The 24,703-nt window shown below is 44.0% G+C and overlaps 1 protein-coding gene across 3 annotated transcripts; it reads right to left on the reverse strand.

The window, feature by feature from the left end:
* Window positions 1-354: 354 nt before the first annotated feature.
* On the reverse strand, window positions 355-23,467 carry LOC129810989 (roquin-1-like). Of its 3 annotated transcripts, none has more exons than XM_055862045.1 (18): window positions 23,109-23,466; window positions 18,110-18,575; window positions 9,826-9,946; window positions 8,457-8,693; window positions 8,109-8,284; window positions 7,711-7,911; window positions 7,481-7,613; window positions 7,025-7,143; window positions 6,565-6,677; window positions 6,105-6,371; window positions 5,850-6,034; window positions 5,282-5,667; window positions 4,800-4,961; window positions 4,525-4,665; window positions 3,925-4,132; window positions 3,562-3,833; window positions 3,167-3,258; window positions 355-1,940 (listed from the first exon to the last, which is right to left on the reverse strand). In XM_055862045.1, exons 2-18 carry the CDS (start codon window positions 18,338-18,340, stop codon window positions 1,775-1,777), a joined length of 3,210 nt encoding a protein of 1,069 aa, XP_055718020.1. In that variant the 5' UTR covers window positions 18,341-18,575; window positions 23,109-23,466; the 3' UTR covers window positions 355-1,774. The 3 variants fall into 3 exon arrangements, with proteins under 3 accessions (XP_055718020.1, XP_055718019.1, XP_055718022.1); XM_055862044.1 differs by having other exon boundaries at window positions 4,525-4,671; XM_055862047.1 differs by lacking the exon at window positions 3,167-3,258 and having other exon boundaries at window positions 1,853-1,940; window positions 4,525-4,671; window positions 23,109-23,467.
* Window positions 23,468-24,703: the final 1,236 nt, after the last annotated feature.

Below are 24,703 nucleotides of genomic sequence, written 5' to 3' on the forward strand. Positions count from 1 at the left end.
TACCAAACTTTAGGAACACCTTCCTGATATTGAGTTGCACCCGGTTAATCACTCAGAACACCTTCAAATCGCCCGGGGACGGACTCTACAAGGTGTCGAAAGCGTTCCACAGGGATGCTGGCCCATGTTGACTCCAATGCTTCCCACGGTGTGTCAAGTTGGCTGGATGTCCTTTGGGTGTTGGACCATTCTTGATACACACGTGAAAATGTTGAGCGTGAAAAACCCAGCAGCTGTGCAGTTTTTTGACACTAACCGGTGCGCCTGGCACCTACTACCATACCCTGTTCAAAGGCACATATTTTGTCTTGCCCATTCACCCTCTGAATGCCACACATACACAATCCATGTCTCAATTGTCTCAAGGCTTAAAAATCCTTCTTTAACCCGCCTCCTCCCCTTCAGCTAAACTGATTGAAGTGGATTTAAGAAATGACATCAATAAGGGATCATGGCTTGTCATGATCATGTCATGGAAAGAGCAGGTGTTCTTAAATGTTTGTGTACTCAGTGCATATCCTTTTCCCTTTTCACATCAGCCCCATCCCAAAGCATGGGTGGCAGAGGCTGTAGTAAATCTCCTTTTCCAGAGTCTGAAGGTGGTTGTGGTGGTGGTGAGGGGGGATACCAAAAGAGGTCCAGGCCACTGAACTAACAACTGGACGCAGGGACGCCTTTGCCTCGTCTAGTTTGTTACAGTTTCAACTAAATCTCAATACTTCCCAGTTGAAAAGTGATAACTCTATGCCTTCAAGAGGCCAAAGTCATCTTCAATTTGTAGTGTCTTGGCTTTATAAAACTTATTCACAGCCAGTTGTCAACAAGTATTGTTTCTATGAAATGGAGAGCTTTTGACCAGATGTAAAAGTGCTCTTTCAACAGAGCACCAAGTATGAAATCCTCAAGTGGCAAGAGTGAAACTTAACGAAACGCTCTACAAAACACGGTCTGCGAATAACATTGCCACTCAGCTACAAGAACTTACCATTAATTCCAAATAGAAAGTCTGCATTTTAGAACTTGTATGTACGCTAAGCACGAAGATTGTTGTAGGGATGCTACTAAAAATGTAGCACATTGTGAAGCTAACGACTGAGATGTTATGTCAATGCGATTATGGGGGCCTTGTCTATTTGAAACCAAGGAGCTGGCCTCGTCTTTATATTCTTCTTCTGATCAGTATTGGGTTCACCTCGGAGTTCATGGAGCATAAATCTCAAAACCCTTGGTTTCCAAGGCAGTGAGAGATTGTATATGACAAAACAACATTCATCCACAGAATAACAAAATGAAAAAATGAAAAGAAAAAAAATCTAATTCACGGCAGATACTGCTTAGTTGTAGACAAACTAAAGTTGCGAGTGTGCAATTTGTGTTGTATCAAATGAAGCGCCGTTGTCTATGCAGGCACTACGTCCACATTTGCATATCAGTGGCTTTTTCAGTTACTTAAGATATTAATAGCCCTTATATCCCAAATCCCTGTAAGAAACCTACAACGGTCTCTCACCATTGTAAGCGAGGAGAGAGACTGCGCCTCTCTCCACATGTTTCGTGATGGGAGTTCAAATGCTCTTAGTGGCTTCAACCAGATCTTGCAAATGTGGATTTAGGTAGAGCATACCAGACAGTTTGGAGGACCTGGTTGTGTGTTCCACTCAAAATGGTGGAAAGGTTTAAGCGTTCAGAGGATGAGGGGTTCCCCAAGGCTCTGTGTGGTTAATTGACTGGTTGTTTGTAGCAGTGGTTGTAGTACCAGACTCCAGTTGTGTGGCTAGGAACACGGGTGGACCGCGATGTTCTCCTGTCGGTCAGTTCCCCCGGTGGTGGGGAGGTCTGAAGATAGGCTGAGGGACGAGGTCTTGCTGGTCAGGCAGGACAAAACGCTGCTGGCCACACTGCCATCCAGCAGCACACAACTGGAACCGTTACAGCCCTCACTGCAGAGAATAAAAGGTCAGAGAGAAACAGAAACAGAAAACATTATGAACCAAACATTTTGTATTATTGTACAATACCAGTCAAAGGTTTGGACACACCTACTCATTCAAAAGGTTTTTATTTTTTACTATTTTCTACATTGTAGAATAATAGCGAAGACATCAAAACTATGAAATAACACATATGGAATCATGTAGTAACCAAAATATTTGTTAAACAAATCAAAATATATTTTATATTTGAGATTCTTCAAAGTAGCCACCCTTTGCCTTGATGACAGCCTTGCACACTCTTGGCATTCTCTCAACCAGTTTCATGAATGGAATGAAGAAAAACCCTTGAATGAGAAAGCTAAAACTTTTGACTGGTTGTGTCTGTGCAGCAAAGCTCCCCAACCTGACAGAGCTTGAGAGGATCTGCAGAGAAGAATGGGAGAAACTCCCCAAATACAGGTGCCAAACTTGTCATACCCAAAATAAAAAAAATTAAAACAGTTTTTGCCTTGTCATTATGGGGTATTGTGTGTAGATTGATGAGGGGGGAAAAAATATTTAATCAATTTGAGAATAAGGCTGTAACCTAACAAAATGAGCGGGGGGGGAAAAAAAATCAAGGGGTCTGAATACTTTCTGAATGCACTATGCTTCCATTCGTTTTTGGTAACAGGGACCTTCAGACGAGTCTTGTGGGAGTCCTAGAGCAAAACAACCGACATGTACTGTACGTGTTTGTGAGAGACTCACTTTTCCAGAGGGGTCATATATTCGTGTGTAGCCCAAATTGTTCCGACGCTACAGACAGAAGTTGGCAGACCGGCAGAGAACACCATCGTGTTTGTGAGAGTCTCACCTTTCCACAGATTGGTCATAATAGTTTAGGCCAAACCGTTCAAATGCTACAGACGTTTTTGTGAGAAGACGGACTTTTGGGATGTCTCATGGTCTGACAGACACCGCTCTAGCTCTGCCACCTTTCACTGCAGATGCGGAAGTGCGACATTGGCGGATGCGATGGATTGAGACACATCCCATGCAAAAAACTGGTTCTAGCTTAAACTGACAGATTTTGATGGGGATTTTTTATTATTATTATGCTAATTAGATTTCAGTGGGGCCCCGGAAATCAACTCCAGGGGGTTACGGGAGATTTATGGGGCAAACTAAACGGGTCCTTACGGCACAGCAGTTGAAATAAACTACTACTAGTCTCCCAATGTGCGGTTTACCTGAGAACCAACGAGTGCTCCTCTCTCTGCATTTTGTTCTCAGTGGGCTTCAGCTTGTATGCCCCGCTCCCATCATGAGACACATGGTTCTCCTGCAAGGGGACAATGGCACCACTGTCAGTTCACCACAATAGTGACCGGGAGACTGAAAGCTTGTACGTTTTGGAGCCTACATCAATATTGTCTTGGTAGAAAAGCTTTGAGGCTGCACCTGTTCGGCTCGCTTGTGTTTCACTCTTTGTCTTATAAGTGGGATAGCAGTAGGTGACATTAGCCCAGGGCTCCTACTGCCCTGCTCCTGTTCGCAAAGCCTTTTTAGAGATCAAAGCCCTCTCCTGCTTCAGTCTGTCTTCTATCTATATTTGGCCATCTCTGTGCCCCCTTCTCTCTCTCACCAGGGCTATCTGGCGAGTCCTCTTGCCGATCTCCCTCTCCACATGGTGGAGCTCCAGGCTCAGCTGTTGGCTGGAGACGCTCCCCGACGACCACTCCCCCGGGCTGGGCTGGGCCGCCTGGGCAGTCTGCTTGTTGATCTGCCGATTGACCTGCTGGAGTTCCATCGTCAGCTGCTCCCTCTCCTGGACTGGCCTTTCACTGAGGTGGGCCTGAGGGGGCTGGGTGTACGGGGCAACACCCCATCCTGCACCGTTCCCATAGGGGTAGTCCGCTGTGGTGGACAACAAGAGCAGGTCAGACACTGACGAAATGGAGTGAACAGAGCAAAAAGCCTAAAGGGTGTGTATGTGTTCTCCCTGTACCTGTTGCAGCAGTGTGTTTGGGGCTGTTGGTCCCCTGCGAGGGGGTCACGGCCTGCCCTGGCCCGGCCATCTGGTAACCCGTCTTGGGGGTGCGGGAGATAACCCCGAAGCGCGACACGGTGGGCAGGGAGCCGAAGGGGATGATAGGGTCGTCGTCTCTGGCCTCGGCCGACCTGCGCTGGCCCTCTGCACCTTTCCCCTCAGTGTTCTACAAAACCCAGAGAGTTATTATGGTAACATTATAAGATGTTGCATAAAGAAAGTACAGACCCACTCCACTGAAACTGGAAAAACTGTAGTTGAAAGTCTTTTGTGAGCTTAACCGTGTTCTGAATCAGTGTACAGTGTACAACGTACAGCACTATTTCTATAAGTGACCTTTGATCAGTCAACAAGGACAACCAATAGAATAGTAAAACGCAAGATAACCATCTGTCCAACAACAAAAATGAAACATGACATTTTGGCCCTATTACAAGAGATGAGCTTTTGGAAAATGTTTTGAGCTTGGTCGAGCTTAAGATATTCAGATCTTTAAAAAGTGGTCAAGCTTTACACCAAAACAAACAGAATGAGATTAGATATTGATTGATGACTCACCATCCTCTCCATGCTGTCTTTAGACTTCCCCTCCTTGCTGCCAATGTAGGAGCCAATGGTGTCACATGACCAAGGAGAGTACTGGCTAGCGTAGTCTGGCTCACGGTACTTTGCAAACACTTGGGAGTTCTCCATGTACTGCTGTTGCTGACACACACAAACACACATTATTATTAGCTACCTCTTCCTTTAAGTGACTAACTGCGGCGGTAGTACGTGGGGCGAGATGCCACTGCGTACTACCATAGAAACACTAGACGAGTGTAGCCTCTTACCTCCTGTGTGTAGTTGGACTCGTAGGTGTGTGGCAGCGTGGGCGAGGGGGCAAAGGGTGGGGGAGTGACCTGCTTCCTGTCCTCCAACTGGGCCATGATCTCCTGGCGTCGGCGGTGCAGGTAGTCCAGAGTGGGAGTGGGCTGGGGCCGACTGTAATCCTCCTGTACAACAGTACATGTGGACACCTATACTGTAGTGCACTTTTTGCAGCGTTGGAAATACATTTTTTGCAGCGGATTTATCCTGGACTCTTCTGATACATTCTTGACACTCCCGATATGTAAAATATTTAAATATGTGTTTTTATTACGCACGCAAGACTGTATGCTAAATGGCATATCTTGTGATAATCGACTGAGTCATGTCATTACTCAATCTGGATAACGCTGATGACTAAACTCCTAAAAAGTAATTGCATAGGTCTTTAGAGTTATGGATATTGTGATTTATAAAGAGCCTAGTACTGCAGACGTGTGCTTACCCGTGTGGCGTAGGGCCTCATGTGGCTGGGGTGGGGGCCAGTGGGCTGGTAACCTTCGGGAGGGTATCTTTCTCTGGAGGCCTCGTCCGCAGGCATGGAGGAGGGTTCCTCCCGGTGGGGATAGGTTTGTGGTGGTGGCGGCGGGTAGGAGGGGTGTCGACGGCCGTCGTAATGAGGGGGAGGTGGGTACCCATGGGGGTTGGCGTTGGAGAAGTGGGGACCCGAGGGCTGGGGGGGAGGGGGACACTCGTGCTCCTGTGGGTAGGTGCCGGGGTAGGGGGACTCCGGGTAGGTGGGCGTGGCCGGGTCGTTAGGGGGAGGGAGGTTCCGAACGTAGCGGGGCTGGGGAAGGTACTGGGAGGTCTGGTAGGGGTAGGAGGGGTTACCTGAGAGGACACAGAAGAGCGTGGCAACAGGATTGGTATTAGAAAAGCACAATAGAACCACACTGGGAGATTTACAAGTCTAATTGATCCAAGAGAGAAACACTTCCTTTCATTAGCAGACGCGTCATAAGCTTGAGATACATAGGAAATCACAGGAAAAAGAGTGGTCTGTTCTGCCTTACCTGGGGGGTACTGGGTGGACTCGTACTGCATGGCTGATGGTGGTGCCCTGGGCTCAGGGGGATAGAAATGTTCACCCTGCTGTGAGGGATACATGGGGGGCCCCCTGGGCACTGGCTTGTGCATGGCCAGGTGGTCCACTGCCATCCTGGGGTAGGCCATGGACCGATTGGGCACGGGATCCAGTCTGGAAAAGACAGAATTTCAGTGTGTGTGTGAGTACGTGTAACAGACGCTGTGTGTGTCCATTTACTCACAAGTCAGGGGGAGAGCCAGGGGCACTGTGGCTTCCCTGGGACTGGGGCTTCCGCATAATGGGCTCATAAGAGGGGTCGGCACCGCGGGAGATGAGCTGGGGCAGGGCGGAGCCTGTGACTGATGCCACCATGCCATTGGTCAGGCCCTTGTGGGCCAGCCCCTCCATCATCCCCACCTCCTCGGGCAATAGGCCCACCTCGTTGAGCTGCGTCAAGGATAGGCTGAGGGGCCGTCGGGCAGCCAGACGCTTGTTCATCTTACGATACCTTCAGAAAGAAGGAGAAATATGTGGTTAGTGAAAGAGGTTGACACCTGTGTCTGGCCTAATGATTGTTATCACACTATCAGAGCGGATCTGTGCAATGAACAGTCAACGTCCCATTGACATCAATACACAATTCAAAGTTGAAAATCTACCCAACGATCCCCATTGGGAGTAGCTCACGGTGGAATACTCACTTCTCTAGCTCGTCCTGAGAGTGGGCAAAGGTGCAGCTGGCTCCTCGAGGACAGCCCCCCTTCTGCTTCATGTCCCGACACATGTACGTCTTGTATTTACTGTGCTGGGGAGGCTGGGGAGGAGCCACCACAAGGGCATGTTAATAATGGAAAATACAAAAGGTGTTATTACTGTTAAGATCACAAACCAGCAGACAGTCATTGACTGCTATTATTAGCTTTAACAAGTATCAATCAATATTCAAACATTGGTCATATGCATTAGGCACCAAACAGAAGAAGAACACTGACAAACAGGAAGGGACTACCTGGACTTGTCTAATAAGAAAAACACTCCTTACGTTTTATGTTGCAAAACATTTCCCGTTGTGTGCCCTAATGAACACGACCCTGGTATTATCAATCATTTCAGCCCTATTCTACTGATATGCTTTGGGGGATTGAGCATCTAGATTCAGACCTGTTGCGTGTCGCTCCCCTTCTTGCTGTGGTTCTGGATGAAGTCCACCAGGCCGTGCACCACCGTTTTCACCGCCACCAAGCCCGTGTCCAGCAGCTCCCACGTGGGGGGTGGGGAGTCTAAGATGGAGGACAAGACGGGGTATTTTTTGGGGTCAAATGCATTATACTTGGAAGAGCACTGGGGACGCGGTCTAATAGGCCCTGTGAAAGTGATAACTTGCTTGCACAGCACAGTGTCGCTTACATTTGAAAAAAACACATACAATTTGGATTCCTTTTACTGATACATAACTTTTAAAGTGAGCGTGTTGAGGGCTTTTCACACTGCCGAGCCAAGCCAAACAAAACTGTACTGAGCGGACAGTGTGTACAGAAATTATCCGGGCCAGCACAGTTTGGTACGGGTCGGAACGATAGTTTGAAAAGGGTATTGATGTACTGTGAATGGACCAACCTGGGCTGGGGTCGATGTTGGCAAGCAGCTCCAGGTGTGGTCGCAGACGGTTCAGGTTGGCCGGGTCGCCTGTCCTCTGCAGGGCGATGGTCAGCTCCTGAACGCTCTGAGCAAACGACGCTGGTGTCTGCAACTGACACACACACAAAATCTCTGTTCAAATACACAGCAACACCACTAGGGCTCACATTTAAGTTACATCAAAATACACACACACACTTCCTACGTACCTTGTCGATGATGGACTGCATGTGGGACTTGTGTGACTGGTCCCCGTAGAGCAGAGAGGACCACTGGTCAGGGGCGATGCGGAGGCCGCCCTCCATGGCGATCTGGACAATCTGGGAGTCATGTTCGCGCCGCAGTGCCTCGTATGTCCGGAACTCCTCCTTCAGCTGCATCAGGGACGAGTCCTCGTCTCGCTTGGTCACCTGAAGACACAGGGTGACAGACAGGACATCAGGGTTGTGTTCATTAGGCACCAATATGAAGAAAATGCACCGTTTTTTTTTTTACGGTTTCAGTTGTGTTCCCTAATGCAGTAGGCCCTGTAGAGGAGCTGCACCACGTGGCCTATGCTGGTCTTAGAACCATGTTTAGGTGTATGTTTGTAGGTAGTCAGCCCTACCTTAAAGCAGGAGGCCCTGTAGAGGAGCTGCACCACGTGGCCTATGCTGGTCTTAGAAGCCTGGGGGAAGCGTGGCTCTAACCTTTGGACCACAAACAGCACCAAGACCTTCCTGGACAGAGCGGAGCCGTCCTCTAGAGCCAGCAGGACCAGCTTCAGAGCCTCCTCCTGCATCGCTACAACAACACATGCATAATATTTTCACATGCTTCCGATAGCATTCATTTTCTCAGTCGTTCAGGGCAGATGTAATTGAAACACTGTCATTTGGGCCGTGTGTGTGTATGTGAATGAGTGGCTTGCTCGCTATTTTGCCCGCCTGTGCCTGCGCTTCTGTCTGTTTGTTACCTGGGCCGAGAAACTGGCAGCCCCTTGCCCTGACTGCAGCCCACAGGTTGGAGGAGAGCTGCTGGGGGTTCTGGTGCTGCAGAATGAGCTCAGTGACTGTGCGCTCCCCCAGGGACCTGGCCGCCCGCGTGGCCCTCACCCGGCCCTCCTCCTCCACCAACTGACAGTGCACCAGGGTCACCAGCTTCCTCTGCATGGGCCGACTCAGAGAGCTTTGTGCACCGCTGGTGCTCAACCCTACACCCGGAGAGAGAAGAAGAGGAGTGTGAGAGAGCGAGAGAGAGAGCCTGAGGTTGTATCCATAGCAACTTACAACCAGTGCAACAGTAAGGGAGGAATTGTGAAACAGTTAAATACACGAGGATCAAAGCAAATGGATAAGGATAAAAGGAAAGTGTGAGGAGGGGGAGAGAGAAGAAGCACCATTCAATAGACTTGGGCAATACACTGTTTATACCGTATGCCAAGCTATTCCGAAATACAGTGCTGTGAAAAATAATTCTCTAGTTTTGCGTATTTTTTTATACTGAATGCTATCAGATCTTCAACCAAAACCTAATATTAGATAAAGGGAACAGATAACAACAATTACATACTTATTTTATTTATTTCATAAACAAAAGTAATGCAACACCCAATTCCCCTGTGTGAAAAAGTAACTGCCCCCTTACACTCAAAAACTGGCTGTGCCACCTTTAGCTGCAATGACCCTTCCTGTAGTTGTTAAACGCTTCCTGTAGTTGTTAATCAGGCTCTGACGTCTCTTCCATGCAGAACTGCTTTAACTCAGCGACATTTGTGGGCTTTCAAGCATGAACTGCTCGTTTCAAGTCCTGCCACAACATCTCAATTGGGATTAGGTCTGGACTTTGACTAGGCGGTTCTGCATGCAAGAGTGGGCCTTCATTTCTCCACAGCGCTGTGAGAGACTGATCAACAACTACCGGAAATATTTGGTTGCAGTCATTGTAGATACATGTGGGACAACCAGTTAGAGTGTAACGGGGAAATTACTTTTTCCACATAGGGGGATTGGGTGTTGCATAACTTTATTAATTAAATAAGTATACATTATTTTGTTATTTGTAAACTCAGGTTCCCTTCATCCAAGGTCAGGTTTTGGTTGAAGATCTGATAGTATCACAAATAGAGAATCAGAAAGGAGGCAAATACTTCTTCACGGCACTAAACACTAGTGCACTAGAATAGAATGTGGATTGTCATGAGTGGATACAAAGGGAGAGTGGGTGAATCTGATGCTATTAAATATGATATGTTGAGAAATGAATGCAGGGTGAATAGAAGCTTTCCCCATAATTAATGAGCCATGGTTGTGACGGTGAGCAGGATGAGGCGGTGTCTGACTGACCTCTGCTGTTGCTCAGTGGTTTCAGGTACAGAGCCAGCTCCTCCACACAATCACTGGCTTCCTCATAGTGGGCTATGTCCTCTGGCCCCGTCAGCAAGGTGGTAGGCTGCCGTTTGGGCACCTGGGGAGAGAAAACAGACACACCATGGTCACAACACACACGTTCAAATATAGTTTCCATGTCCATTGTGTGTGTGTGTGTGTGTGTGTGTATGTGAGAGAGAGAGACTGCATATAAACGGACTGAATTTAAGGGACAAAAAAAATTATATGCTATAGTAATGTTTTGATTAATAAAATGGTAAAGCGTACAACCATTTCAATGCGTGTATCCTAGTAGGCAGTAGGAACAAATCCTCTGATAAACCACTTGGTAGATGCAAGGTGGAGCATGTCTTGTCACAGGGCAAACCACACCAGTAATGGTGGTGCAGGGTTCAGACGTGATGAAAAAAAAATCTAAATGGAGGATAGATGGTGTGATGGGGCCAAACATTCCTTCAGACCATTAAACAATCCAGAAGAGAAGCACTATCCTGCACACTTGCCTTCACAAACATCTGACACATGATCGAAAGAACAGTCTCTTGCAACTTGACACACAAGTGCAAATTACCACTGTCAAAAGAGTGGAGAGATGGAGGAATAGGGAGAGTTTCAACTAGAGGTCGGCCGATTAACGGTGGACACGCCTGGTCAAGCATCTATGCAGTATAAAACAGCGCAATGTAACAGCAATATTTAGACTTAGGGTTGCCACCCGTTCGATAAAATATGGAACGGTTCCGTATTTGACTGAAAGAAAAAACATTTTGTTTTCGAAATGATAGTTTCCGAATTTGACCCTATTAATGACCAAAGGCTCGTATTTCTGTGTTTATTATATTATAATTAAGTCTATGATTTGATATAGTAGTCTGAGCGGTGGTAGACGGCAGCACGCTCATAAGCATTCATTCAAACTTTACTGTGTTTGACAGCACCTCTTAGCAATGCTTGAGTCACAGTGCTGTTTATGACTTCAAGCCTATCAACTCCTGAGATTAGGCTGGCAATACTAAAGTGCCTATTAGGACATCTAATAGTCAAAGGTATATGAAATACAAATGGTATAGAGAGAAATAGTCGACGCGTCATAATTCCTACAACCTAAAACTTCTTAACTGGGAATATTGAAGAACTGGGAACATTGAACCACAAGCTTTCATATGTTCTCAAGTTCTGAGCAAGGAACTTAAACATTAGCTTCTTTACATGGCATATATTGCACTTTTACTTTCTTCTCCAAAACTGTGTTTTTGCATTATTTAAACCAAATTGAGCGTGTTTCATTATTTATTTGAGACTAAATAAATAATATCTATGTATTATATTAAGTTCAAATAAAAGTGTTAATTAAGTATTGTTGTAATTGTCATTATTACAAATATATATTCATAATCATCATAATCGGTCGACCTCTAGTGTCAACCTGGTCTCAGAGTATTTTGTATTATTCTGTACGTAAATCCGATACATTCCATTTAGTATGATATATTACGTTTCGTATGGTATGTATTCATTTGTGTATGCCATCACCAATTTGAAATATGTTAAATTACAAATCGTATTATGTTACAAATTTGCAAAACGTATGATATGTTACGAATTCTAGCTAGTCGAATAACATTAGCTTGCTTGTTAACGTTAGCTTGGGTAGGGGTTAGGGTTAAGTTTAGGAATTTGGTTAAATGATTAAGGTTAGGGTTCGGTGAAGGGTTAGCTAAAAGGGTTAAGGTTAGGGAAAGGGTTAAGGTTAGGGGAAGGGTTAAGGTTAGGGGAAGGGTTAACTAAAAGGGTTAAGGTTAGGGGAAGGGTTAGCTAAAAGGGTTAAGGTCAGAGTTAGGATTAGCTAAAAGAGTTAAGGTTAACTAAAATGGTTAGGGGAAGGGTTAGCTAACATGTTAAGTAGTTGCAAAGTACCTAAAAAGTAGTAAGTAGTTGAAAAGTTGATAACTAGGTAATGGATCTCTCGCCAGAGAGTGAAGTTTCCGTGAGTGCGCTCCTCCTTGACCCTAGTGCCGGTGGAGAGATGGGTTCATGCCAGAGTATGTCAGCGGTTGGAAATCCTGCTCATCACTCATGGAGTGCACCGCTCCACATCCTTTCCAACCGCTCCGTTAAGAACCGCTCCATGCTCACAGGAAAATAAATGATGCTCCGAATTAGCTCCATTCATTAAAATCACAATTTAACCAACACCCATCTATTTCTGTGACTATCTGGACCTTTTGGTTAAGTATTGAACTTAAAAAGCGTGTGTAAGCAAGGAGGCCTACAAACCTGACTCAGTTACACCAGCTCTGTCAGGAGGAATGAGCCAAAATTCACCCAACGTATTGTGGGAAGCTTGGGGAAGGCTACACGAAACGTTTGACGCAAGTTAAACAATTTAAAGGCAATGCTACCAAATACTAATTGAGTGTATGTAAACTTCTGACCCACTGGGAATGTGATGAAAGAAATAAAAGCTCATTTTATCAACTATTATTCTGACATTTCACATTCTTAAAATAAAGTGGTGATCCTAACTGACCTAAGATAGGGAATTTTTACTAGGATTAAATGTCAGCAATTGTGAAGAACTGTGTTTAAATGTATTTGGCTAAGGTGTATGTAAACTTCCGACTTCAACTGTATGTGAGGAATTATTTTGATTCAGAATGGCCCTCCCAAAAAACAACATCCAGAGCTTACTCTCGAATAGCAAATAGAGGTTACGTGCCTGGTAGGCTACACCGGTTGTAAAGCGGATTAAATGTGCTTAAATTTAAGAACTGAGCAATCAATAGCTGCACGAGACCTCTTTTAAACTGTGGCCAGTCGAACTGTTTCCTCATGCGACTGGGCTTATAAGAACACGTTTCACTAGGCTCTGTAGGCGTTGGGCTCTCCAACTCTGTTCCAGGAGCTCTACGCCTATGCTTAGAGTTATTTGGCCACTTTAGTTGTGATACGAACCTTATCAAAACATCTAGGCGTATGGGCTCGGCTACATGATGCATTCAACTATTTAAACAGCGTGCGCTGTTTCTTACCACACACTGGGCATCATTGATAATATTCTCACCCATCAGACTATTCTCAATTTAATCTTGTCAATAAATATAGTGTGTGAAATTAGTTTTGATTTAGAATGGGCTATTATCATGCACCTGTCAGAACAGGGGCAGGGGGGAAAAAAGACATGTAATCCGTATGCACTTGAATAGGGAATGGATTACTCTTTTCCCGCAGGTAGTTTTCATGCCAGCCAGGTAGGCTACTCTAGTTGTAAGCAATGTGCTTAGTATTAGGAAAGTTTGAAAATAAATATAGTAGGCGTAGCCAATAGAAAGCTGATGGAATCTTCTTTTTAATAGAGGCCATCAACTCTGTTTTATCACACAATTGCATCACATAGCCTATAGAAATGTTGTGCAACATGGGCTTATAGGAACACTTATTTCATTCCATGCATCAACCAGCTATGCGGAGTTGGCTCTCGTTTTACAACAGGTGATCCCTATCCCGCTCAAACTCAACGCCAGGGCTCTCATGAGGTGTTTGATTTGATTGCATTTGCATTGCTGTCAGAGTGACAAGAGGGACAATAGAGTGCTGAGTACCAGGCCATTAGTGACCGTCCGTTAGCAAGTTTGGTAGGCTACTAATGATGGTCATGACTCGGGACTTGCCATTGTGGCACACCCTTTCTCTTTCTCCTTCCCCTCAATCCATCAGACCTCTGATGTTTGGCAGCTGTAAGAGGAGTCGTGCCGAGGGAGCAAATGAGTATCAGTGTTTGCTGAGTCATTGGGTTTGCCAAGGAAGAGGAACTCTGACACACACACACACACACACGTACGTCATCCCCCCTCCCAACATGACATGCAGGTCTCCACCAAGCACTCCCAGCTGCAGGAAAGTTCTAGATCATAATTTCAGCAAACCCTTAACCAGCCCCAGTTGCTGGCTGCGCCTGTAGCTGCTCTCATTTTGAAATCCAAAAGCCCCCCTTCTATTTATAGATATCTGTTCATGTGTACACATTGTGTAGGCCTACTTCTAGTGAATTCATTCATATCGCATGAGTACAAAGAGCAGGATCTGGACTGAGCACTGTGAAGAGTAGCAAAGGCAAGGAGTTAGCAGTAAGGCAGTGTTTTCTGTGTTACATAACATCTGTCACATACTACCTCTGCCAAAGCTATTTGGGCCATAATAACATGGTAGTATACCTTCTCACATGGAGATAGTATGCTGAGTGCCTTCAACACAGGGCAAACCAGCACTTCACTTAAACACCCTTTGGGAACTATTACTAACCGATGAGGAAGTGAGGACAACTAGCATGCTGGTTGATTTATGAAACATGGTGGCACACCCTTTTACCAGAGTTTTTTTTTTTTTTTTTTGCTACATCTCTTTTTGAAAAGTAATTGGACTCCAAACAAACAGCCTTCGAACTGGAGCTCAAAGGTTTGCTTTCAGTTTCATCCACACACACTCCCATTCTAAAAAGGCAACATTTGCATTAAAAGGGGAAGGTGGTAAAACTTTTTCCAGTTTACTGCTGAGGGTGGAAGACTGCCTGTGTATTTGTTTTAGTTGAAGGGTAATACTTTTTAGCGTGTGTGTCTGGGTCAGTGTGTGTGTGTGCGCACGACATGTACAAGTGTCATTTAGTTCTCTTTCAGTCGACATCTCACTATTGGATACGACCCTTGTGTCCTATTTGCAGAAACCTTATTCAAATCACTCCTAATAGGCCAATCAGAACTTTGTAGGCGTGAACCCCGCATATCTATATAGCATCCGCAATGCTCACGCAACCCGACTTCAACTGTATATTAGTAAGCTATGTGTAAAGACAAGATTAAATTAAGAATATATTATCAAGTGCTTGTCAAATTGTGAATGAGAGACTGATGAACTGTGTGCAGCATGCGCAAGAAACAGAGCAGAGTGCATGCCTTTCATGGAACTTTTTTCAAATCATCATTAGACGCATCATGCAGAGCCTTAGAATGTATTAGAAATAGAAACATAGAGCCTAAGGTTTGTATCACAACTAAAGTTGCATGAATAACTCTAAACTAAGCATATATGAGGACCTGTTTCAAATGATCACTTTGTTAACTGCTCAACACAGAATAGCCGCATGTGAGCACTACTTTGGAAATCGTTTGGGGAAAATATACTTTATTTTATTCAGCTATGTTCAATTGTATTCTTCTTACTATAAAAAAAAGATAAAATAATGCCACTGGAATTATAAGCAAATATTGTCTGTTAAATGAACTAGTGCAGGCCAAAGCCATATGGCATAGCCAGATCAGGGCCTAACATAAGATAAACACGTTTAGCATTTAACGGTCAATTACCATGAGACCGGCAGTTTTTTTGCATGACAATTACCAGATGATCAAATGTCATGATAGCTACAGCCATAAGTACCACAAGTGAAACCTAGAGGAACCTTTGACCACAACATCGGTGGGCTGATATCTAAAAATCAGATTGGCTGCCTCACATTGTGCCGAGTCCCAGCCACGCGCTACGTAATCCTGCTTCAGGATCCATGTCAGCCTTCCACCTTTCATGTGTGCACTCTCTCCTTGCCCTTCCTTCTCGGTTGTGGTCTCTCTGGCCATCTCTCCTTCTCAGAGATTAATCTTTGTGACATTGTGACTAACAGTAGTTCTTCCTGTATCCCTTCGAATGCGTCACAGTAGCTAAATAAAACAACCGCTGGGGACAGTAAACATCTCATGACAGTTATTGTCCCTCGTGTGCAACATTGGTTGAGTTATGAAAACACAGCCACATGTTTGTTTTGCCTAACCAGCAGCAAGCTAGTATCATGTTTCTGATAAAATCTCACAAATATGAAACAGTGGTATTGTAATGAGCAGTGGGGATTCACTGACCGTTTTTGCGTGACAGCTATTGATACATCAAACAGATATCATCTTGCAGAAACTGATAGCATGTGATAGATACTTCCTTTTTGTGGCCCTGAAAGGCAAACTGATAAATGGTTTTGACAATGTTTGGCTTCAATTTGTACAGGAAAAAAAACTGACACAGTGCATTCAGAAAGTATTCAAACCCCTTGACTTTTTCCACATTTTGTTACATTATAGCCTTATTCTGAAATTGATCTTTTTTTTAATCCTCAAATCTACACACAATAGCCCATAATGGAAAAAGCCAAAACAGGTTTTTAGAAACTTTGGTCAAAACCCCCCAGAAATAACTCATTTACATAACGGTTCAAATCCTTTGCTACGGGACTCGAAATTGAGCTCAGGCGCATCCTGGTACCATCGATCATTCTTGAGCTGTTTCTACAAGTTGATTGGAGTCCACCTGTGGTAAATACAATTGACTGGACATGATTTGGAAAGGCACACACGTCTATACAAAAGGGCCCACAGTTGACAGTGCATGGCAGAGCAAAAACCAAGCCATGAGGTCGAAGGAATTGTCCGTAGAGCTCAGAGACAGGATTGTGACGAGGCACAGATCTGGGGAAGGGTAACAAAACATTTCTACAGCATTGAAGGTCCCCAAGAAAACAGTGGCCTCCATCTTTCTTAAATGGAAGAAGTTTGGAACCCCCAAGACTCTTCCTAGAGATGGCGGCCCGGCCAAACTGAGCAATCGGGGGAGAAGGGCCTTGGTCAAGGAGGTTACCAACAACCAGATGGTCACTGACAGAGCTCCAGAGTTCCTCTGTGGGGATGTGAGGACCTTCCAGAAGGACAACCATCTCTGCAGCACTCCATCAATCAGGCCTTAATGGTAGAATGGGCAGACGGAAGCTACTCCTCAGTAAAAGGCACATGACAGCCCGCTAGGAGTTTGCCAAAAGGCACCTAAAGGACTCTCAGACCATGAGAAACAATATTCTCTGGTCTGATGAAACCAAGATTGAACTCTTTGGCCTGAATGCCAAGCGTCACATCTGGAGGAAACCTGGCACCATCCCTACGGGGAAGCATGGTGGTGGCAGCATCATGCTGTGGGGATGTTTTTCAGCGGCAGGGACTGGGAGACTAATCAGGATCGATGGAAAGATGAAAGGAGCAAAGTACAGAGAGATCCTTGATGAAAATCTGCTCCAGAGTGCTCAGGACCTGACTGGGGCGAAGGTTCAACTTCCAACAGGACAACAACCCTAAGCACACAGCCAAGACAACGCAGAAGTGGCTCCGGGACAAGTCTCTAAGTGTCCTTGAGTGGCCCAGCCAGAGCCCGGACTTGAACCCAATCTAATATCTCTGGAGACCTGAAAATAGCTGTGCAGCGATGCTCCCCATCCAACCTGACAGAGCTTTAGAGGATCTGTAGAGAAGAATGGGAGAAACTCCCCAAATACAGGTGTGCCAACCTTGTAGCGTCATACTCAAGAAGACTCAAGTCTGTAACCGCTGTCAAAGCTGCTTCAAAGTACTGAGTAAAGGGTCTGAATACTTAAGTAAATATTATATCAGTTCAGTTTTTGCAAAAAAATCTGAAAACCTGTTTTTGCTTTGTCATTATGGGGTATTGTGTGTAGATTGATGAGGGAAAAAAACAATTTCATCAATTTTAGAAGAAGGCTGTAATGTAACAAAATGTGGAAAAGGTCAAGAGGTCTGAATACTTTCCGAATGCACTGTAGCTCTCCCACAAGACTCAAAATATGAACCATCTAAGACTTAGGTACAACAGCCAGAATAAGATAAAGACAAGTGAAAGTTATTTTGTCTCTAAATGTAATGGGAAAATTGCATTGACTGGCAGAATAAATCTGGCCCAATCCAGAATCGGGTAAATTGCTACTACACAACACCACTATACCTGACGCAAGACAAATGAAAGACACCAAATTCCCAAACCAGATATTTTGTTTGTCAGTCATCACCAGTCCATGTATGAGCATAAACAATTGAGTACCGTTCCCACGCTACATTAACATAACCTACATTCACCTCACCAAGTGATACACAAACTGTCATTAGGAGAATAGGGGAGAGAATAAGGGGAGCAATTGTCCAATGCAAATGTGGGATACTGTCCCAACAGTAACAATATTCATAATCTTATGAATGTGACATTGAGTGAGTACCTAGCCTACCATCTCATCTGAGTAGTACCTACCTAGCCTCTCACCCAAGTAGCACCTACCTAGCCTGTCTCACCTGATTAGTACCCGAGTAGTACCTACCTAGCATCTCATCTAAGTAGCACATACCTAGCCTAGACTATGTCTCACCTGTCCTCCCACCAGCTGCAGTAGGGCAGTGTTGACAGGCAGCAGCTCGATGTCGGAAGCGATGGCCGTCTGGTCGAAGGGGCAGGCCTTGCGGTGCAGCTTGTTCAGGCACATCTTGCAGACGGTGTGTCCACAGCCCAGGCTGATGGGCTTGCGGACGCTCTCCTCGAACAGCTGGGTGCAGATGGGACACAGCAGGAATTCTGTCCATTGCGGCGCTTGTACAGGCATTGTAACCCACAGAGGTCACTAGGGGAAGCACGATGGCTTCGACAAACGCCTTCCCTTTCAAATAAAAAGGTAGATCCTCCGGTGTGTTGGTGCGTTGCCACGTAGGGTGCGTTTTCTTTTCGAAAACAAAGTGATGCAAAAGATCTGACAAATTCCACTGGAATCAAAAACTCTTCTAAACATCAATTTTCTTCTAAATGTTCAGACATCATGAACATTCAGTACGTGGTATGACCTGAAAAGACAAGAGAGAGAACAGTCAACTGCATACACCAAACCCAAAGAGCAAACAGATTAATCCTGTGGGAAGAAAAGACATCCAAATTTGCTTAACTACCTAACTATGCTATGACCAGCTAAAAGCAGCAATGGTGCAGCAGATTCACCTGTCTGCCCTTTCAGTAAAGGACAAAACCAGCAGGACGTCAATGAGACTCCCCTGTTGTCTTCACTGAGGTCTGGGAGCGTTGGGGTATCCCCCAGCAGCTAGTCATGTTCACTAAATGCCAGCAGGCTGATGAGTTACTTACAGTGGCTATTTTAAGACCGTTCCTCTGTCCAATAAAAAGCGCTCATCTGAAAACAGGAAGTTTGGGGCTTCAATGGGGAGAGACTGCTTCTTGTTGCTGTATATGAACAGGTTACCGTAAGTGAATAGCCACATTTCAGCTGCAAAAGTGAAACCCTAGGCTAGATGTTATACCATTATTGATGCGTAACGAGTGGAAAGAAACATAATTTCGACTGTCTCATCGCATACCAAAGGGAGTTTCACATGATTAATATTAGGTAAACCTTATGCAACGTGAGCATGACTATCCGGAAACAACCAAAGGGTTCACTCCAATAAAACATTGTCTTTATGTAATCACGTGCCGAACTATGAGTCACTTCACAAGCATGTCTGAGCCTGTAGACAAAAAAACACTTCTGCTGCTATGTTGCTGTGACCCCATTAGTGCGTATCAACTCCTCTTTTCCACTAGAAATGATTTGAATATCAAGATAGACGCCAATACAAAAGTCTGCTGTGTAAACCTCTCTTATACAAGCAGTGCTCTCAAACGCACCGAAACAAGACAACCCAACCAAAATAAAAGACTCACCACAAGAAGGTATGGATGATATGACGAAAATGCATCTGTTGCAACATGAGTGGACAGACAGAGAGGCTAAATCACTTAGTTTGTTGCGGATTTCCAGAGTATAAGATAGTCTACTCCATGATGCTGGTACTGGTTAGCTAGTCTGCAGAGATAGAGACACTATGCGCCTAGTGTTGCCACTTTCTCACCTGACATGTGACTACAATGAGGAAGAGGTTCTCAGTTGATTTATGCTCCCGGAAGCAAAAACAAACCAAACAAAATAGTCATTAGAATTTGCCTAAAGCCTGCACTTATCCTTGTATCTGATTCAAGATGGACGTGTGCAACATTCAAATGATCTCTTTTGTTCAAATACGTGCCCGTGCCACCGCCGGCCCGTCACTAAGGCATAATTTGGTCTTGTGGCCAGTGTCAAAAAAGTCACAACCGATGTCTTCGACCTGAACAAGGAATCCACAGGATGAAAATAGCCAGAGGGGTGTACTCAGTGGGTGAGTTACCAATCAGAGTAGGGCTGTGGTGAAGGTAGCAACATACGCCACATGAAATAGGAGCAGGAAACACCCTCATGGTGATGCTGAGGTGAGTGGCCCAGGATGTGAGAGTGTGTTAAGCCTGGGAATTGGCTGTAACAGGTGACAACGGAACAACAGGGGCTTTTCCTCAGTCAGTGTTTGACAGACAGCGGGAGAGTACCCTTTTATAAATTCAACTACATACTAATCTACACCGAGAAGAGAAATATTCCTATGTGTTTCTGGGAAGGCTGATAGACATTGAGGTCACTGCCTGGGACTGCTCTGGTTCCACTCAAAATGCACTAGCAGAAGGCCATCTGTCATTTCCTGTAATACTTCTGGACAAAACAAAATGGTGTAATAGGTAGGCTATGTCTGCATGTGATCTAACAACACAAGACCTAATAGATAAGTGAATGCAGTGCAGCCTTGTCCATAAACTACAACTACTTGAAATAGAGCAATTGAAGGAAAGGGGATACCTAGTCAGTTGCACAACTGAATCCGTTCAACCGAAATGTGTGTGTGTGGGGGGGCTGCCTTAAATCGACATCATCGGCGCACAGGGAGCAGTTGTTGTTGGTGGTTAACTGCCTTGCTCAAGTGCAGAACGGCAGATTTGTCCACCTTTCCGGCTCAGGGATTCGAAACAGCAAACTTTCGGTTACTGGCCTAACACTCTTTAACCGCTAGGCTACCTGCCACCCTTTGAGGTCAACTTCCACACAAATCTTCCGTTGAAATCAACAGTTAGGTTTCCATCTTATATGCAACAGATTATCATGCAAATATTATAAAGTCCACTTTATTTTTTAATATGCACATTTTCCACTAGAGGTTTGTTTCCTCCAAGCTGACTTGCTGCGGATACAAGGTTGTGTGATGACGTAAAGTTAGTATACATTAAAAAAAAATATTTAAAAAAAAATGCGATGCGTTTCTATAGCATTTTTCACTATATCGATGGTTTTGTCACACAAACTGTTACAATAAATGGCAAACTTGTCCAATCTGGTTTTCACGTAGGCAACAGTTCGCTGATAAAGTGGACACTGGATAGGTTAGGTTATACGATGAGTTGGATAAGAGCAAGATCATGTGTATTTGTTAATTGGCAGCTAAGCACTGATCATCATGTTACTAGCATACAAATTAACACCCTTGATATTTATTGGAAAGGAGCATCAAGCTCATCACCGTGCACTTTCACCACCCTGTGAAGTTCATTATTATCTGTAGCATCTGTAGCCTAATAAACTGGGCATGCTTTTTCAAGTCGTAGTGGAAGGACCACACAACATAGCACTGCGTGACTGCAAATTTACCTCAACATGGTTATTCTATCAACAATTGTGCAGAAAATCACTTCCACCACAATTTGTCACATAATTCAGTTTACGGACACAAAAAGATCCCACCATGTCGAACGAACAAATAGGCTGTCAACATTTATACAATTGTATCGACACTTCCTGATTCCATCTCCGTGGGCGTAATTTGTTGCTGGTATGACTTTACTCACATAAAAACTGGACATTGGAAACGTGGTACCTGTAAGATCAGGCACAATAGTTTGAATTACGTGGACCTCAAATCAGAGATTTGAGGTCTACGTTTTCGTCTTTCACCCTCATCGCAGACTGATGCAACACATCTTGCAGTGACTTCTAGCCTAGACAAAATACAGCCTCTGTCTTAGCTATGACTCCTTCACCAAAGTGAGGTTACAATTACATGACTAAATTTACACCCAACTCCCCCTGACCGTCTGGCTGTTATAGCCTGGCCTACATACTATGTGGTTACATTTCACACAGTATTTAGGCCAGACCCTTTTACTCACATCTAACTTACACAATTGTGCATGTTCAAAATGCCATGTAAATCATGATGTGAAACTGACAGTTTAATGTTGACTAGCTATCCTAATTGCTGGTCCCTTTATAACGTTCCCTTTATAGCCAATTTCAACTAGAAAGGCTACCGGTGTAGAACTCTGTGATTTGCTATCCGGCTGACTGTATTCTATCAGTCCCAAACAAAGTCAAGTAAGGCCTAGGCCTAAATCATAGTGGAAACTGTGGCCACTGCAGACATACAGTCATGATGAGGATGCAGATGCAAACACTCACAGCTAGCAAGCCATTTTTTTGCCATGACTCATAATAGCTAACACTAAGGAACTGCATATACAGTCTTACACAACCACTACTCACAGGCCTATTAATTACCCTACACTAAATGAATTCAATCAAGACCAGTATCTGTGATGCATTTTACAATTTTATCACCAAAGCCACAATTTTCCTGAATATGTAAAACACACTAGAAGTAACAAATAGTTGCATTTTTGTTTTGTTTCACTGTTCACTCTGGTTATGCGGTTGGGATATTTGAATACAACAACCTGGGAACTCAGTTTGAATAGCATGGGCACTTACTCTGTTTTCCACTTTCACAGCAGTAAGATCAAATGTTGTTAAGTTGTTAGGCTGAAAAGGTATTAGTTAAAAGCATTTAAACATAGCAAGCAAATATATCACTACGGTGCAATGGAAACAATGCAAGAGTAGCTAGCTAGTTACTGAGTTACTTCAAAGTAGGCTAGTTAACGTTACTAGCTAGCTAAAAAGGTACCCATCGCAACATTTGGCGAAAGCCCATATAACCTATATATTTGACTAGTAATAACGCTGTGTCTATCTAGCCCGTTCGATTTAGTTAGCTTTAGCAGAAATACTAGCTACAGAGAACTTGCTACCGGTAGGTAGTAATGCAAATTAAGTGGACACATGTAAACGTTAGCTAGGATAGCTAACTAACGTAGCTAAGTTACGAGCAAGCTAACGTTAACGTATTGACACAGCCAACCAGTTAGGTAGCTAGCTAGTAATCACAAATACAAATCAAATTTGTATTTTATATAATCCATGCACCTAAGGTCCTCAATAAACCATGAAAAATATCTAGCTCGACAGCTAGATTGGACGGTTAGCCCGGTTAATTAGCTAACATTAGCTTAGCTGCTAGCATAGCTAGACGTAAATTTGCCGCAAAAATAAAACATGTCGAACATAAACCTTAGCTAGCCAACGTTAGCTGTTTATAGCTAATGTAGTCCCAGCGGCAGAATATACTTACAATTTCCAATAAAATGCCATCAATCTTCAGCTGTTTCTATGATAATATTGTTGTATTTCCTCGGTGTAGCTGGAGCCTGGCAGTAACGAGCAAGCTAGTTACTATCTTTTAGGTAGGGTGTGTGTCAGACAGCACACAGAACAGTTAGGAAAGGTGCAAGACCTGAGAAAAAAATAGTAACACATAGGCAGGTTACTATAACACAATTTCTAAATGGAAAAGGTTGCAAATTTGCTTTACTCTAATTTACATAATAAAAACATTTGCACATGCATATCACTTTTGTTGTACAGAATATTTTGCAGGAAGTTGCACTGATTGGTTATTGAACGAGCCATGTATAGTCCATCCGAGCCTCCACAAAGCATATCACTTGTTGAACAGAATATTTTGCTGGAAGGTGCACTGATTGGTTATTGAAAGAGCCATGTACAGTCCATCCCAGCCTCAACAAAGCATAGTCATATGTTGGCATATGACTGTTAGACTGCACTGTTACATGCTCAAAGTTATTAAAATGTATCAAATACAATGATTTTACTGTTTAACCAATTGGAGAGAACTTGCTTTGTGCATAGGCCTACCCTGTTTATGTTGACCATCTGCAGCACACACAACAGCTACTGTTATTTTATTGTTGCTCCTTAATTACTTGTTATTTTCAATTTTTCTTTATTTTATTTTAGTAAATACTTTCTTAACACTTTTTTTCTTAAAACTGCATTGTTGGTTAAGGGCTTGTAAGTAAGCGTTTCACTGTAAGGTCTATCTATGCCTGTTGTTTTCGGCACATGTGACAAATACTATTTTATCTGATTTGACAACTGGGAGGAATGTCATTCAAGACATCAAACAACTGCCCCTGGACTATTGCAGATTTGACCATAGAGATAGATAGAGGACTCATCTTTATATCTGTGCCATATAGCATCTGTGACAGCATGGGCAGCACCATTGAGGCTACAACCCATAGGACCCAAACTAGTGGACTACATTGAATACTTTAAAATCCGGGTTAGGGAGGGTTTGGCAAGGGTAGGCTGTCATTGTAAATAAGAATTTGTTCTTAATTAACTGACTTGCCTAGTTAAAATATTTTTTTCAATATACACAGTACATTCGGAACGTATTCAGACCCCTTGACTTTTTCCGCATTGTTACTTTAACCTTATTTTTCAATGGATGAAAAAAAAAATCCCTCAATCTACACACAATACCCCGTAATGACAAAGCAAAAACAGTTTTTTCATTTATTTTTGCAACAAAAAAAAAGAACAAAAAAACACATTTACATGAGTATTTAGACGATTTTCTCAGTACTTTTTTGAAGCACCTTTTTGCGAGTCATTACAGCCTCGAGTCTTTCTTGGGTATGACGCTATAGTGTTGGCACACCCATATTTTGGGAGTTTCTCACATTCTTCTCTGCAGATCCTGTCAAGCTCTGTCAGGTTGGATGGGGAGCATCGCTGCACAGCTATTTTCTCCAGAGACGTTAGATCGGGTTCAAGTCCGGGCTCTGGCTGGGCCACTCAAGGGACATTCAGAGACTTGTCCCGAAGCCACTTCTGTGTGGTCTTGGCTGTGTGCTTAGG

The sequence above is a fragment of the Salvelinus fontinalis genome, chromosome 14 (genome assembly GCF_029448725.1).
Source record: "Salvelinus fontinalis isolate EN_2023a chromosome 14, ASM2944872v1, whole genome shotgun sequence".
In the NCBI taxonomy this organism is placed as follows: domain Eukaryota; kingdom Metazoa; phylum Chordata; class Actinopteri; order Salmoniformes; family Salmonidae; genus Salvelinus; species Salvelinus fontinalis.

Coding starts and splice junctions, on each gene's coding strand:
- LOC129810989 (XM_055862044.1), bottom strand. CDS start 18,340: ATGCCTGTACAAGCGCCGCAATGGACAGAATTCCTGCTGTGTCCCATC. Junction 4,962..5,281: donor TGAGGCCCTACGCCACACGG/GTAAGCACACGT, acceptor ACTGTTGTACAG/GAGGATTACAGTCGGCCCCA. Junction 1,941..3,166: donor GAGCACTCGTTGGTTCTCAG/GTAAACCGCACA, acceptor TATTCTCTGCAG/TGAGGGCTGTAACGGTTCCA.